At 43.1% G+C, this 17,568-nt stretch overlaps 2 protein-coding genes across 5 annotated transcripts in view; one reads left to right on the top strand and one right to left on the bottom strand.

The window, feature by feature from the left end:
* Positions 1 to 252: 252 nt before the first annotated feature.
* Positions 253 to 4,514, bottom strand: LOC139572265 (ectonucleotide pyrophosphatase/phosphodiesterase family member 7-like). Its single transcript, XM_071394909.1, has 5 exons — positions 4,277 to 4,514; positions 3,092 to 3,237; positions 1,613 to 2,236; positions 1,267 to 1,489; positions 253 to 1,069 (listed from the first exon to the last, which is right to left on the bottom strand). The coding sequence occupies exons 1-5, from the start codon at positions 4,512 to 4,514 to the stop codon at positions 999 to 1,001; spliced, it is 1,302 nt and encodes a 433-aa protein (XP_071251010.1). The 3' UTR covers positions 253 to 998.
* A 3,262-nt stretch (positions 4,515 to 7,776) lies between these two features.
* Positions 7,777 to 17,568, top strand: part of cpne4a (copine IVa) — a 91,222-nt gene continuing 81,430 nt past the window's right edge. For 2 of the 4 annotated variants that reach the window (XM_071396306.1, XM_071396303.1), the window contains exons 1-2: positions 7,780 to 8,051; positions 16,326 to 16,521. In XM_071396306.1, the coding sequence (XP_071252407.1) occupies positions 16,351 to 16,521 (171 nt within the window). In that variant the 5' untranslated portion in view covers positions 7,780 to 8,051; positions 16,326 to 16,350. Of the gene's footprint in view, positions 8,052 to 16,325; positions 16,522 to 17,568 lie in introns of all 4 variants that reach the window. The other 2 variants (XM_071396304.1, XM_071396302.1) reach the window with 2 other exon arrangements.

The following is a 17,568-nucleotide window of genomic DNA, read 5'->3' as shown; positions in this document are numbered from 1 at the left end:
AACTGACTTGCCTAGTTAAATATTGGTTAAAAAAATTTTTTTTAAATGATATCCCCAGCTGGGGATAATAACACCTTAGATCCAAATCCTGTTTCCTGTTAAACATTTTATTTTTAAATCTGCAATACTCATTCATCATGCACATTTATTAAAGCATAATAACAAATAAATATACAGTCGGAACAATTATTTAAATAAAATATGACTCCAAATAAAATTTGACATTTAGAATGAAAGTATCGGTATCAGGCTACTTGAAACTCCTGAACCATCAGTGGGCAGGTGTCATTATTAAATGTAGGTTCTAGACAAAGTTATTTGAGCCAATGCTGACTGGTTTGATTATTAAACATACACTCAGTTGGCAGTTTGTTAGGTACACCACCCCGTTCCCAAAAATGGTTAGCTTCTACAGACAGTGTGTCACGTGGCTGTGGCTTGCTATACACTGAGTGTCCAAAACATTAAGAATACCTGCTCTTTCCATGACATAGACATGCAACTCAATATTAGGAAGGTGTTCTTAATGTTTTGTACACAGTGTATGAAGCAGGCTTGAACTTTAAAATGGGCAAAACGAGTGACTTAAGCGACTTTGAGCATGGTATGTATGATCGTCGATTCCAGGCGCGCCGATTCCAGTGTCTCAGAAACGTCCGGCCTCCTGGGCTTATTATGCACGACAGTGTCTAGGATTTACCAAGAATGGTGCGACAAACAAAAAACATCCGATCAGCGGCAGTCCTATGGGCGAAAACAGATCGTTGTTGAGAGTTCGAAGGAGAATGGCAAGAATTGTGCAAGCTACAAACAGGCAAATAACGGCGCAGTAAACTGGGAACTGAGTGTATAATACAATCAGATGGATATTGTTGTGAAATCATAGTGAATGTGATCCTCCTTAAAAATATCTGTTGGAGTTTTGGTTATGATTGATTCAACTATGCAATTGCTTTCAGTTAATGAACATTACGGAAAATAACCGACATCATAAATAACTACATGACAAATAAAATGTAGACAAATATCGATGCCAAAACACCAAGGGACATATGATTTCTTCTCCCACCTGTGTAGAGAAGAATGGTGCCATTAGTTATGTGATATAACCATTTCTCATATCAGTCTTGATAATTATCTTATACAAGAAGTATCATCAGTGGAGCACACATTAAGGTTGATATCTTCCTGTATTACAATTCATTCATAGACACTGTCATGCATTTTGATACTAAAATGCTTTCTAGGAGCAGCTCACAGTCGTACCGTTCTGAACCAGCATGCCCTCAGTGACAGAAAGGGAGCCATTGTTAGGGGCTGGATCTATCTGCAGCAGCTTGCACATTAGAGGGTAGATGTGGACACTGTCAAAGGGCTCGGACAGATAACTCTTCTTGAAATCTGGTCCAAAAGCACGGAAGATGGTCTTCATGTCCATTTCGTCCATGTGGAATCCATGATCTCCTTTGTTTACGTAGACGATCAACCGCTGTTGAAATTACATGCATATCATAATTGTTTTTATTTTTTTAATCTGTGATATTTTTACTTGACTATTTTTTACTTTATACATAGTATATGAAGTGTCTTTAAAGTTAATACCAGTACCTACCGAGTTTAAGTTGAAACCTAGATCAGCAATGACAATAATAGGCTGCATTCTGTCATTCTTGGACAAATGAAAGTTCTCTGGCATATCTTCCTTCTTGTAGACTGTGAGGTTTGGGGCCTTCATGAGAGCATCATAAACCTGCTGTTCCTTTCCTTTCTTCGGTGTGATCATTCCAAACCCACCGTAGTCAAGGAGCTCAAAATAAACCAAGTTGAAGAAATTCAGGTATTTAGAGAGGATTATCTCATCTACAAGAGGTCTTTTTTTAACGGTGGTCATGCCATGGTCAGAGGTTATGATGATGTTCAGGTTGTCTGTCAAACCATCTCGCTGGATGGCCTCCCTCAGGTATCCGATGGTGCGGTCAATCTGCTTTATTATGGTTTTCCTGTCAGGATGGTCTGGTCCTTTGGCATGGCCCACGTTGTCAGGCTCTCCATAGTACAGAGTCACAAAGTCAAAATCTTCTTTGGTGAACCAGCTCAAAACAGTGTCAATATTCTGATGCCACTCTGTTTCGTTATCATCTTGTTGACCTGTTTCCTCAACCACCGCCCGGTTTACACTTTGACCACTGTAGTTGGCTCCTCCTCCTGGAAAGAAAAAGGAACCTGTCTTCAGGCCCTGAAAGAGAAAAGGTATGTATGCTTGTTACGTCCGTCGTTAAATGAAGACCAAGGTGCAGCGTGGTAGGCGTACATTTTCTTTCATATAAATGTTCCACCAAAAAAACAATAAAAAACTCAACGAACGTAAAGCTAGGAGTGCAACAACTGCAACATAAAAAGACAAGATCCCACAACTGAAGGTGGGAAAAAGGGCTGCCTAAGTATGATCCCCAATCAGAGACAGCTGCCTCTGATTGGGAACCATACTCGGCCAACAAAGAAATATAAACATAGATTTCCCACCCTAGTCACACCCTGACCTACCAAATAGAGAATTAAAAGGATCTCTAAGGTCAGGACGTGACAATGCTTGTATGTATGCTTCTAATTACAGGGTGTAGTAGGGGTCTTAACTTTCATCAGAGCTACTTCCTTCACATAAAAATAATCAAGTCAAATCAAACTTTATTTGTCACATGCGCCGAATACAACAAGTGTAGACCTTACCGTGAAATGCTTACTTACAAGCTCTTAACCAACAGTGTAGTTCAAGAAGAGTTTAAGAAAATATTTACCAGATAAACTAATGTAAAAAATTCTATAAATTATAAAAACACAATAACATAACAATAACGAGCGTATATACAGGGGGTACCGGTACCGAGTCAGTGTGCAGGGGTACAGGTTAGTTGAGGTAATTTGTACATGTAGGTAGGGGTGAAGTGACTATGGGGGGGGGGGGGGTCATTGTAATAGTCTGACAGTGGTTTCTGTAGCTGTCAGTAGGAGGACTGTAAGCTAAATCTGCATATTAGACAAATAACACTTGTGATATTTTATGTCCAGGATCAAATCATGACCAGTTCCTCACCTGGTTCTGTGCTGTAATCCACAACGGTAAGGCTCCATTGTCCCACCACTCAGACCTCTTCAAGGTAGCTTTATGGCCGACTTTCTGATGAGTTGTGGAATTAAACATCATATTGTGAACAACTCCATGATCCTCTATCCATCTCCCTGTGAGAGATATGAGAAGAAAATAGAATGATATGTAAATATTTTCTAATGCCAGCAACCTTCCAGTTTGAATTGTCTTTTCATCATGACATTATGATAAACAGTATCCAAAACCTCAGTGATGTGTCTTATCAAGGATATCGAAGATGGCATTTACAACTTTAATTGCTGTACTATACTTATTTTTTATCACTGTCATATAAGAGAACATTTAGAAATTGTCTGTAGATTTGTGGGGTTTTCCTGCATTAACAAATGAAAACATAAGGTGATTTCCATTTCTCAGGAATAACTCTCGGGTCAGATTAAAGTGAGGTCAATTGCCCAGAGATAAAGTAAGCAGCACGTTTGAAGAGATTTGTATTTAAATAATTAGGACCCGAAGGATATGTACAGTATGTGCACATATACAGTGTACATTTTATTTATTTAATTTTAATTTTACCTTTTATTTAATTAGGCAAGTCAGTTAAGAACAAATTCTTATTTTCAATGACGGCCTAGGAACAGTGGGTTAACTGCCTTGTTCAGGGGCAGAACGACATAATAGATTGTCCTAAAAATCTGAAAGAACATTTCATTTACATTTTAGTCATTTAGCAGAGATAAGAGCGACTTACAGGAGCAATTATGGTTAAGTGCTGTGCTCAAGGGCACATCAACAGATTTTTTCACCTAGTCGGCTCTTAACCACTAGGCTACCTGCCACCCAGAACACTGGCAAGTGAGGCTACTTTGTAACGTGAGTGAGATCATGGTCAGGACTGGGATTTTCTGGGCACATGCCACAAACAAAACTGTTTTTATGAAAAAACTGAAATATTTGACCAAAGAAATCAATTGTCAATAATCCATCTACAGTAGTAGGCTACATTTGACTTCAAAACCAGTTTAGAAACAGTAACTTGGGCCCGTAGTCACATTTTACCCAAGGAAATACTTCTTATTTTGTATTAATATGCACCTGGTTGAGAACTTCAAACAAGCTGCTCAAATGCACGCAACAAGTCAATAGCATTTTGTAACTCTTCTGCCTTACCAGTTATGGTGGTAAAATGAGATGGGGACGTCATGGTGATAGCCGGAGGGGTGATGTACTTTGCCTTCACTCCATCTTCCACTAACTTGTCCATGTGAGGGGTGTCTACGTCTTGATCATAGTCCCATCGGAAACCATCAAAGGAGATCACTAGCAACTTGTTGTGTGTCCCCTTGTTCAATGGTTTGCACTCTACACTGAGAAAAACTGCCATTCCCAAATACAAATCCAACCACATCTTGATGTTTTGGCTTGTCTGCACTAACTAATCCTGTTGAGCTTGATGGATGTCGTTTATAGTCATCATTGTGGTCAGGAAGATAACATGCGTTCTGAGTGTTATCTTCAAAGGACAAACCTTGAATGTGCCTTGCTTTAATAGACAGGAGGGGTGTTATCAATTGTTATCTGAAGAGAGATTTCACCTAAGATGCCTAGAAATTAGTCTATGGACCCAAGAGTGTCGTTAACCCAAGACTAAGATCTGTCTACTCAGCTACTCAGCATATAGGTAGAGTTATCTTTAGTTGTGGGTGAAGTAATGGGTCGGGTAGGACCCTGTAATGATGCTCTAAACAGCATGCCAGAGCCCTGAGGTTAAACAAGGGATTTAACAGCTTCTACTTCTATGCCTTGTACCTGAGTAGACAGATCTTATTTTTTATTTAACCTTTGCTGTCCAAAATACTCCACCAACAGCTTCTGTCCAAGGCAATCCACCGTATCAACAAAACAATAAAACATGACCCTGAAAATGGCGTTGAAATATTAACTTTCCTAAAATCAATCTACTAAAATGTCATTGTACATGACAGTAATCTTATCTAGGTGACCTCGGACAGTGTCCCAACCCATTAGAGGTTGCAACAGGTGACTCTGCTGATAGCTGCTTTGAGGAAAAGTGACTTTCTCTGACTGTGATACTGTATGTGGTTCTCTCACCTAGCTATCTTAAAATGAATCAATGAACTGTAGTCGCTCTGGAGCCATAGGAGGACGGCTCATTGTAACGTCTGGAATGGAGTTCATGGAACGGTATCAAACAGATCAAACATATGGAAACCACATGTTTGACACCGTTCCATTCATTTCTTTCCAGCCATTACAATGAGCCGTCCTCCTATAACTCCTGATTATTTGAAGTTTAATGAGCTTTTGTAACTGTAACTGATCAGAAAGCAGTCCATCTGCTATGACACATTTCTACCCCCCCCCCCCCCCCCAATAACGTTGATATAATATCAATAAATACTCACATTTACCCTTTCATTGTTATTCATCATTCAATAATGTCATGGAAATAGCCTACCAATGATGTCATAGCAATGTACACTAAACAAAAATATAAACGCAACATGTAAAGTGTTGGTCCCATGTTTCATGTGTTGAAATAAAACATCCCAGAAATTGTCCATACGCACAAAAAAGCATATTTCTCTCAAATGTTGTGCACAAATATCCTTACATCCCTGTTAGTGTGCATTTCTCCTTTGCCAAGATAATCCATCCACCTGACAGTTGTGGCATATCAAGAAGCTGATTAAACTTCATGATCATCTTGTGCTGGCCACTCTGGCCACTCTGGCCTCCCGGGTGGCGCAGTGGTCTAGAGCACTGCATCGCAGTGCTATGCTGCGCCACCAGAGTCTGGGTTCGCGCCCAGGCTCTGTCCAGCCGGCCGCGACCGGGAGGTCCGTGGGGCGACGCACAATTGGCTTAGCGTCGTCCGGGTTAGGGAGGGTTTGGCCGGTAGGGATATCCTTGTCTCATCGCGCTCCAGCGACTCCTGTGGCGGGCCGGGTGCAGTGCGCGCTAACCGAGGGGGGCGGGTGCACGGTGTTTCCTCCGACACATTGGTGCGGCTGGCTTCCGGGTTGGAGGCGCGCTGTGTTAAGAAGCAGTGCGGCTTGGTTGGGTTGTGCTTCGGAGGACGCATGACTTTCGACCTTCGTCTCTCCCGAGCCCGTACGGGAGTTGTAGCGATGAGACAAGATAGTAATTACTAGCGATTGGATACCACGAAAATTGGGGAGAAAAGGGGATAAAAAAAAATAAAAAATAAAAAGGCCACTCTAAAATGTGCAGTTTTGTCAAACTACACAATGCCATGTTTTTAGGGAGCGTGCAATTGGCCTTCTGACTCCAGGAATACCCACCAGAGCTGTTGCCATAGAATTTAATGTTAATTTCTCTATTATAAGCCACCTCCAACATCATTTTATAGAATTTGTCAGTAGTTTAAGAGAATTTGTCAGTAGTTCAACCTGCCTCACAACCGCAGACCAAGTGTCTGGTGTTGTGTGGGCGGGCAGTTTGCTGATGTCAACATTGTGAACAGAGTGCCCCATGGTGGCGATGTGGTTATGGTATGGGCAGGCTTAAGCTACAGACAACGAGCACAATTGCATTTTATCGATGGCAATTTGATACCGTGACGAGATCCTGAGGCCCATTGTCGTACCATTCATCCTCCACCATCAACTCATGTTTCAGCATGATAATGCACAGCCCTATGTTGCAAGGATCTTTACACAATTCCTGGAAGCTGAAAATGTCCCAGTTCTTCCATGGCCTGCATACTCACCAGACATGCCACCCATTGAGCATATTTGGGATGCTCTAGATCGACGTGTACGACAGTGTGTTCCAGTTCCCGCCAATATCCAGCAACTTTGTACAGCCATTGAAGAGGAGTGGGACAACATTCCGCAGGCCACAATCAAAAGTCTGATCAACTCTATGCCAATGAGATGTGTCCATGCATGAGGCAAATGGCGGTCACACCAGATACTGACTGGTTTTCTGATCCACACCCCTACCTTTATTTTAAGGTATCTGTGACCAACAGAAGCATGTCTCTATTCCCTGTCATGTGAAATCCATAGATTATGGCCTAATGAATGTATTTCAATTGACTGATTTCCTTATATGAACTGTACCTCAGTACAATCTTTTAAATTGTTGCATGTTTTGTTTATAATGTTGTTCAGTATAGTAAAAACGTGTTTCGTAAGCCTATCAATACTTACACCCCTCATATCCTCTGTCTTTTCCTCAAGAGCAATTAATAACATAATTACATTTACATTTACATTTAAGTCATTTAGCAGACGCTCTTATCCAGAGCGACTTACAAATTGGTGCATTCACCTAATGACATCCAGTGGAACAGCCACTTTACAATAGTGCATCTAAATCTTTTAAGGGGGGGGGGGGGGAATTAGTCACTAAACCTAGGGCTATGTGTGAGTGGCCGATTACCATAGAGTGAACAAGATCTGACGAATGGCTTTCTGACAGATCAATACAGAGTGGTGAACTAACGTGAAAGCATCTATTTATCATTTTGAGAGTATGTGGTGGGTACGAAGCACAAGATATTTCAAGTGTGGCAGGAGGTGTAAACTAATTTAAAACGCCAGCCACCAGAGGGCAGTATTGTCGAGTTAGTGATAGCATGGTGCGCAGCAACATCTCATTGAAGAAGAGGGTGCATCTGAAGTGATGCGGGAGCCAGTGAAATAATCTTTGGGACTGTTCTCCAACCGTCTTTCATAAAGAGGAAAGGGGGAGACACAACTACATTGAACGTCAATAGGGCAGGTTCCTCTATCGCTGCTGATATAAACAATGGATTGAGAATGGGGTTTGGTTCTCTGTGTGGTGAAGTCATCTTTCTTAGCCGAGTTTGCTCAAATTGGAGCCTTTGAATTTGAAAAGTTTTTTTTTGTCAGCATCACTGGTTTGGGATTATTTTTGTTCATGTTTTTATAAGGTGAGTTTAGAATCAATGACAAAGTATTTGCATAAACATGCATTGAAAATTGTTGATATTGAAGATTTGTTAATAATATCTGTTATAATTCACTTTGTTGATCAAAATGTTTCTGATGATGGAATTCCCCCAGTTTTACAAAGGTCTAGTTTATTATGTGTGACACCTGCCTGTAGATTCAAGGCTTTTTTTTCAAGGTTGAATAATTGACTGGTTGTAGGAAAGGCTACATCGATCATATCTTTTGCCAGTGTTGCAGGAAAATGTGTTGGTAACAGTACTTCAAATATGTCCAGCAACAATGAGGTCATATCTACCTGTCACCGTACCTGCTCTTGCCAATCTGCGTTATTATGCAACTGAGTTGGGCTGTGGAACCTGGTGGTGTTTTATTTCATCTGTATGAAGTTCTGAGCATCCTTCATTCACCCTGGATGGATTAACAGGGCAGGGTCGGTACGGTTTCCAGTCACCTAATATCAACAGGGATGGTTATCTGATGTAGTTTGTGCTGCAGGTCACTAGAGTACCCGGCCCACAGCAGTGTAGTGTAGTGTTGTAGTGTAGCTGTAACATTCTACCAGTGGGAGTGACATGTTGAACGTAGTATCTACCCACCAGTGGGAGTGACATGTTGAATGTAGTATCTACCCACTAGTGGGAGTGACATGTTGAATGTAGTATCTACCCACCAGTGGGAGTGACATGTTGAACGTAGTATCCACCCACCAGTGGGAGTGACATGTTGAATGTAGTATCTACCCACCAGTGGGAGTGACATGTTGAACGTAGTATCTACCCACCAGTGGGAGTGGCATGTTGAACGTAGTATCTACCCACCAGTGGGAGTGACATGTTGAACGTAGTATCTACCCACTAGTGGGAGTGACATGTTGAACGTAGTATCTACCCACCAGTGGGAGTGACATGTTGAATGTAGTATCTACCCACCAGTGGGAGTGACATGTTGAACGTAGTATCCACCCACCAGTGGGAGTGACATGTTGAACGTAGTATCTACCCACCAGTGGAAGTGACATGTTGAATGTAGTATCTACCCACCAGTGGGAGTGACATGTTGAACGTAGTATCTACCCACCAGTGGAAGTGACATGTTGAACGTAGTATCTACCCACCAGTGGGAGTGACATGTTGAACGTAGTATCTACCCACCAGTGGAAGTGACATGTTGAATGTAGTATCTACCCACCAGTGGGAGTGACATGTTGAACGTAGTATCTACCCACCAGTGGGAGTGACATGTTGAACGTAGTATCTACCCACCAGTGGGAGTGACATGTTGAACGTAGTATCTACCCACCAGTGGAAGTGACATGTTGAATGTAGTATCTACCCACCAGTGGGAGTGACATGTTGAACGTAGTATCCACCCACCAGTGGGAGTGACATGTTGAACGTAGTATCTACCCACCAGTGGGAGTGACATGTTGAACGTAGTATCTACCCACCAGTGGAAGTGACATGTTGAACGTAGTATCTACCCACCAGTGGAAGTGACATGTTGAACGTAGTATCTACCCACCAGTGGAAGTGACATGTTGAACGTAGTATCTACCCACCAGTGGAAGTGACATGTTGAACGTAGTATCTACCCACCAGTGGAAGTGACATGTTGAACGTAGTATCTACCCACCAGTGGAAGTGACATGTTGAACGTAGTATCTACCCACCAGTGGGAGTGACATGTTGAACGTAGTATCTACCCACCAGTGGGAGTGACATGTTGAATGTAGTATCTACCCACCAGTGGAAGCTGCTGAGGGGAGGATGGTTTTCATGTGTTTGATACCATTCCATTCACTCCATTCCAGCCATTACACGACATTCCAGACATTTTTATGAGCCGTCCTCCCCTTGGCAGCCTCCATTGGTACTCACCTCATTCTGACACCTCGTTGAATGACAACACACAACACACCAACACCAGGCAGGGATATTCCTCTCTCCTTTCATCTGAAACTGATCCAAGCTTTACTTCTAAAGTTGCTTCTGAACCCATTACCCTCCCCAATGATTAAATACGCAGCGTAAGAGCCAGGCCTTTGTTAGTGGAACCAGGTTTGAATCACATGGACGGGTTCATTCATCACTCATTCAGTGAAAGGGTAATTACTAGCGTCGGAATTTTGCTTAACTGGGTTCAAAAATATGCAGTGAGCTGCAGGGCTTTCCAAGGAACTCAGGATGCAGTTGTATATTTGTCTGTTCTCCTGGCATGACACGTAGAAGTGGTGGTCAGGGGTGGAAATGGAACTCAACTTTGACAGTACAGTACAACAGCAGAGGGTTTGGTAGCAAGGTGTGTCTGACGCTGTGAGAGTTTTAGAATGAAGGTTGGAAAAAAAGGGGATCCCTTCCCCTTGCTTCCATGGCAACTGTGAAATATACAGACCACATTCGAGTCAGAGCTCATTATGCAATGAATAGTTCAAGTTCATAGTAGCGTCCAGATTATCTGCAAAGAATATGCTAATTATAAGAAACGGGTACATTTCTTACGGTAGCAATATTGCCCAATCCTTAACCCTAACTTCAGTCAGGCAATGCCTCTACCCCCATGGTGTTGACACAGGCAATAAGCAGACCCATTTAGTGTCTATTCCAATGGAGCATGGAGGTTAGTGTGAGTGGCAGCTCATACTCCCCCATAACATTCTCACACCATCAGTCCATCTCATCAACCATGAGAATAAATGATGTCATCCCCAGCCCTGAGCCTCAGGCATCATGGGTAATGAGAGAGGAAGGAGAATGCGTAACATTCAGATGATTGACGTTTGTATTTCAACCGTGTTTTGAAATGATATACTGTAATCAGATTATGTTGGGTTTGCTGTGAATAACATCTGATATCCTCCAGGATTACTGGCCTCCTGGCTCAGGAAGTGGAGCTGAACAGGAGGGAAATGATACTGTAACTGACTGGCAATAATGTGACAATGATAATGATTTATCCAGTAGCAGGGGGAGTGATACAGGTGTAGGATGTAATTGGATCACTCTATTATAGGAGAACTTTCCTGCAATGCAGGAAATGTAAAACTTGTAGTTTATTCAAGGTTTAAAATGTCAGATTTGATTTGCCCAAATGAGAAAAAAAAAGAAAAACATTTCCATTAACTATAATCCACATAGTTATCCACATTTCCTGTTGCTGCAGGATTATTTTCCTGCTGTACATAACTGTCTCAAATGAAGATCCTACATCTGTACCTGACTTAGCGTGGGTAGCCTATAGCTCAGGTGATATGCTGACGTCTGAAAGAAGGAACATGGAGCAGATAAAGTCCTTCCTCATGCTCAGATCACACTGAGCTGCTGGGGGTCAAGCAGGCAATGGAAGGATATCCTGCTGGATTCCAGCAAAACCTCTCCAATCTTCTGGGATTTCCAGCTCATGTTGTGGAGATGAACCTAAAGCCTCTGTGAGACCTGACCAGGGGGAGTGCTGCTGATCACCAGGCCGAGAGTGCGATGGCAGGAGACAGGCAGAATGGGATTTACACAGTACAGCTCTGGAAATGAAACATTAGACATGACATTCATTTAGCAGACATTCATATCCAGAATGGCTAATGCCATTATGTCCGCTGGACTTCCAGAGTAGATTATCTTCCCTCGATGAAGGTCAATGTGTTCAATTGAGTTGTGCTTCTTTGTTCTTGATCTTCTGCTATTGAACACCAGGGTGCCGGCAACAGCCAGTGTTCTGTCTGTAATACGTTGCCATGGTGCCTGCATCAGCACTTTTATGAGGCCTGCTGTGACAAAGAGCAGCAGCACATCCAGTCACAGCTGTTAACAAAGCCTTTACAGGTTGCCACTGTCTGAGGTCAGGGGTCTCAGGCACACACACACACACACACACACACACACACACACACACACACACACACACACACACACACACTTCAACAGTATGCACACATATACATCTATAATCCCACATACTGTATAGACAAATACACACACCTGCGTTTACAAACATAGAAGCACATTGCTACAGGCGTGTCCTAGAATAGAGTTGGCTCCTGCAAGTAGCCTACTTGAGCAGAACAGAAATAGCATGGGCCTCAGCCAGAAAACAACGACAGTTCTTGAAAAATCGACCAGAAGTGCAGGGGAGTCAGGTCGTCGGTGCCTGTCTGTTCATTATTTATTTTGGGGTCATTTAGCAGACACTCTTATCCAGAGCGAGTGCATTCATTTTAACATAGCTAGGTGAGACAACAACACATCACAATCGTATCAAGTACATTTTCTCTCAACAAAGTATTTATCAGCAAAGTCAGTGCCACTGGGAAAGTATTTGTTGTTGTTTATTTACTCACTGTCGTTCACTAGCTGTGCACTTGTCCTGTGTATGTGTGTGAAGGATGGTTAATATTGATATGCTGGCAGTGTGTATGCCTGGGAAAGAGTTTTTCATGGATTTACAGTATGTAAACATGGCTGTTCATTTAGTTGTAATGTACGACCCTGTCAGCTGGTTATGGAGCTTCTGGTGGCTGGATGATGGATGATGGAGGACGGAGGTTTTGATGGATGAGCTTCAGTGGCGGTCATTGACGTTTAAGATGAGGGAGGACGATTCTCTTTTTTACGAGCATGGCATTTCTATTACAGCATATTGGATGACTGTCATTCAAATTCCATTCACTCAGCGCAATGTAACATCAATAGGTTTAGACTACTACATGATACTCTAATTTTCCCTATACCCATCATGAGGTTGCTACAACCTCACCTATGAATGAACGTTTACAACATAGGTGCACAGGTCAAAATAACAATTGGAGTAATCAAGGTGTCCGACAATGACACATTCAATACCACCTTGCACACTCTTGCCTGCATCTAGCTGATCTAGGTGTATTCAGTGGTCCAACAGTTGCAAACGAGAGTTTCTATTGGATAATTGAGGGACTGTAGCTGATGAATAGATAATCAGTTTTCAGATATTCTGATGCCCACTAACGGTGTTCCTATGGTTTGTAAAAATCCCTCAGACAAGAAGAGCAGATTGCCTAGAGGCTGTGGTGTCCGATAAATGTGCTCTCTCTCTCTCTCTCTCTCTCTCTCTCTCTCTCTCTCTCTCTCTCACTCTCTCTCTACCTCTCTCCACGGAGCGTTTAATTGCTCAGGGATCGGTCGGTGGGACTGTTATTCTGCGATGTCGCTAGCTATTAGCCTGTCAGGCTAAATCCAATTACTCAGAGAAGGACACTTTGATTAGAACACCACATTCTCTATCAGTTTCAATGAAAAGGGAAGTGGAATCTTCTGTCCTCGTCTGTTTCCCCAGGGCTACAGTGGTGGTAACCCTGTCTGCTTCCCCAGGGCTACAGTGGTGGTAACCCTGTCTGTTTCCCCAGGGCTACAGTGGTGGTAACCCTGTCTGTTTCCCCAGGGCTACAGTGGTGGTAACCCTGTCTGTTTCCCCAGGGCTACAGTGGTGGTAACCCTGTCTGTTTTCCCAGGGCTACAGTGGTGGTAACCCTGTCTGTTTCCCCAGGGCTACAGTGGTGGTAACCCTGTCTGCTTCCCCAGGGCTACAGTGGTGGTAACCTTGTCTGTTTCCCCAGGGCTACAGTGGTGGAAACCTTGTCTGTTTCCCCAGGGCTACAGTGGTGGTAACCCTGTCTGCTTCCCCAGGGCTACAGTGGTGGTAACCCTGTCTGTTTCCCCAGGGCTACAGTGGTGGTAACCCTGTCTGTTTCCCCAGGGCTACAGTGGTGGTAACCCTGTCTGTTTCCCCAGGGCTACAGTGGTGGTAACCCTGTCTGTTTTCCCAGGGCTACAGTGGTGGTAACCCTGTCTGTTTCCCCAGGGCTACAGTGGTGGTAACCCTGTCTGTTTCCCCAGGGCTACAGTGGTGGTAACCCTGTCTGCTTCCCCAGGGCTACAGTGGTGGTAACCTTGTCTGTTTCCCCAGGGCTACAGTGGTGGAAACCTTGTCTGTTTCCCCAGGGCTACAGTGGTGGTAACCCTGTCTGTTTCCCTAGGGCTACAGTGGTGGTAACCCTGTCTGTTTCCCCAGGGCTACAGTGGTGGTAACCTTGTCTGCTTCCCCAGGGCTACAGTGGTGGTAACCATGTCTGTTTCCCCAGGGCTACAGTGGTGGTAACCCTGTCTGTTTCCCCATGGCTACAGTGGTGGTAACCATGTCTGTTTCCCCAGGGCTACAGTGGTGGTAACCTTGTCTGCTTCCCCAGGGCTACAGTGGTGGTAACCCTGTCTGTTTCCCCAGGGCTACAGTGGTGGTAACCTTGTCTGAATTAACAAGCTGCTGTTGTCTTCTGATCCATAGTATCACTTTCTTTCGATTAGTTATTTTCAAGCCAAGAGCTTGGGACTATAAGGTTCTATCTGCATATTTGTCAGATTTATGTTATTGACATAGTCTTGTTCTGTTCTATGTTCTCTACCTATACAGTACTCTAAATGACCCCAATTCATGTTGTTAAGTTCAAAAGAATAGAAGATAAAAAATAGCTGACACCATTCAAACCAATGAGGGTTTGGAACTTCAATGCCAATTATCTCAGAATCCTCTTTTTGCAGATAGAACCTAGTCCCACGCTCTCAAAGGGATATAAGAGATAGCCTATCACTGCACGAGCATGAGATCTGGTATTAGTCCATTTTGATTTTTGATTTTCACCTTTATTTAACCAGATAGGTCAGTTGAGAACATGTTCTCATTTACAACTGCGACCTGGCCCAGATAAAGCAAAGCAGTGCGACACAAACAACAACACAGAGTTAAGCATGGAATAAACAAACATACAGTCAATAACACAATAGAAAAGTCTATATACAGTGTGTGCAAATGAGGTAAGATAAGGGAGGTAAGGCAATAAATAGGCCATAGTGGTGAAATAATTACAATTTAGCAATTAAACACTGGAGTGATAGATGTGCAGAAGATGAATGTCCAAATAGAGATACTGGGGTGCAAAGGAGCAAAAAAATAAAAAAACAGTATGAGGATGAGGTAGTTGGATGGGCTATTTACAGATTGGCTGTGTACAGGTACAGTGATCTGTGAACTGCTCTGACAGCTGATGCTTAAAGTTAGAGAGGGAGATATAAGACTCCAGCTTCAGTGATTTTTGCAATTCTTTCCAGTCATTGGCAGCAAAGAACTGGAAAGACGGCTAAAGGAGGAATTGGCTTTGGGGGTGACCAGTGAAATATAACTGCTGGAGCGTGTGCTACGGGTGGGTGCTGCTATGGTGACCAGTGAGCTGAGATAAGGTGGGGCTTTACCTAGCAAAGACTTATAGATGACCTGGAGCCAGTGGGTTTGGCAACGAATATGAAGCGAAGACCAGCCAACGAGAGCATACAGGTCGTAGTGGTGGGTGGTGTAAGGGGCTTTGGTGACAAAACGGATGGCACTGTGATAGACTGCATCCAATTTGGTGAGTAGACTGTTAGAGGCTATTTTGTAAATGACATTGCCGAAGTCGAGGATCGGTAGGGTGGTCAGTTTTACAAGGGTATGTTTGGCAGCATGAGTGAAGGATGCTTTGTTGCGAAATAGGAAGCCGATTCTAGATTTAATTTTGGATTGGAGATGCTTAATGTGGGTCTGGAAGGAGAGTTTACAATCTAACCAGACGCCTAGGTATTTGTAGTTGTCGACATATTCTAAGTCCAGAGTAGTGATGCTGGACGGGCGGCAGGTGCGGGCGGTGATCGGTTGAAGAGCATGCATTTAGTTTTACTTGCATTTAAGAGCAGTTGGAGGCCATGGAAGGAGAGTTGTATGGCATTGAAGCTCGTCTGGAGGTTAGTTAACACAGTGTCCAAAGAAGGGCCAGAAGTATACAGAATGGTGTCATCTGCGTAGAGGTGGATCAGAGCATCACTAGCAGCAAGAGCAGCAAGAGCTTGATTGGGATCATCACTTCACATCTCACGGATCTCATTTACCTTGACGGTCTAATTGGAGGGTTGAGATTAATTAGGTGATTGCTGGACAGGAAAATGCTATCATATCCTGTCTGGTGTGCTCATCAAATCAGCATGGGATAATTAGCAGCAGTTTGACAGCTGTGGGGGCGGAGTGGCTTCTAAAGGAACAAAGAGCCCTCGTGATAATCAAGTTTCCTGAATGTACAGTGTTTGGGGATGTTTGTGTGTATTTGTGAATAAAGTAGAGGAAGTGTGTGTGTGTGCGCGTGCGTGCGTGCGTGCCTGCGCGTGCAGTAATCACTGTGATATGTGTGTTTGTCTCCCTCGCAGAAGACTCGCCACACACACACACACCATGAGCAACATCTATGAGTCTGCGGCCAACACCCTTGGTCTGTTCAACAGCCCGTGCCTGGCCAAAGTGGAGCTGCGGGTGACCTGCAAGGGCATCTCAGACCGGGACGCCCTGTCCAAGCCAGACCCCTGCGTCCTCATCAAAATGCAGTCCCACGGACAGTGGCTGGAGGTAAGTGGCCTCTCACTCTGTTCTGACAAGTAACTAACATTGCAGTGCCAGTCTTATTATAATTTGCAATATAAGAACCATCTTCAGTGTTAACAGTGGTGTAATATTTAAGGGTCAATTGGAGGATATGTCCTGTAGATGGTTCTGTTCAATCCTAAATCCCCTCAGGGCTCTCCTTGGTGAGATAGATCTCAGAAGGTGATTCCAGATCACTACATGGACTTTCTGAAGAGCTGGAGATATGTGGAATCAAAGACATTGGCTTGCTAACGGACTGAGAGATTTCCTTCTCTTACTATCCCTTATGTGTTTTTACATGTTGATTTGGTTCACCTCAAGGATGTGGAATATACAGTATTACCAGCTATGAGGTTTGCCTAGTAAATGTATATGAATTTCTGAACGCTTCTCCAAATAAGCAAGAGGATTCTGTCAAAAGAGATATTAATTCACAGGAAATGCATTTGCATAATGAAGCTATTTGCTGAGTAAAGAAAAAATAAACCCATAAACGTCTTAATCAATGTGTTTACCAAACCAAAATGAGGTACCAATCAACACTCCAAAACTGATGATTGGACATTACATCCGTGTTACATTTTTACATTTTAGTCATCAGACTCTCTTATCCAGAGCTACTTACAGTTAGTCCATTCATCTTCAGATACAGTGCCTTCAGAATGCATTCAAACCTCTTGACTTTTCCCACATTTTGTTGTGTTACAAAGTGAGATTAACATGGATTTAATTGTCATTTTCTGTCAACGATCTACACAAAATGCTCTGTAAATACGTCTTCACCCCCCTGAGAGCTACAGTGGAATCACCTTTGCACACTGGGATTATACAATATTTGCACATTATTCTTTAAAAAATTCTTCAAGCTCTGTCAAGTTGGTTGTTGATCATGGCTAGTCAGCCATTGTCATGTCTTGCCATTGATGTTTAAGCTGATTTAAGTCAGACCTAGGCCACAGAGGAACATTCAATGTTGTCTTGGTACGCAACTCCAGTGTATATTTGGCTTTGTGTTTTAGGTTATTGTCC

This window comes from Salvelinus alpinus, chromosome 4 (assembly GCF_045679555.1).
Source record: "Salvelinus alpinus chromosome 4, SLU_Salpinus.1, whole genome shotgun sequence".
NCBI classification, from domain to species: domain Eukaryota; kingdom Metazoa; phylum Chordata; class Actinopteri; order Salmoniformes; family Salmonidae; genus Salvelinus; species Salvelinus alpinus.
Note: the sequence above shows the minus strand (reverse complement) of the source record. Positions and strands in the feature narration are given on the sequence as shown.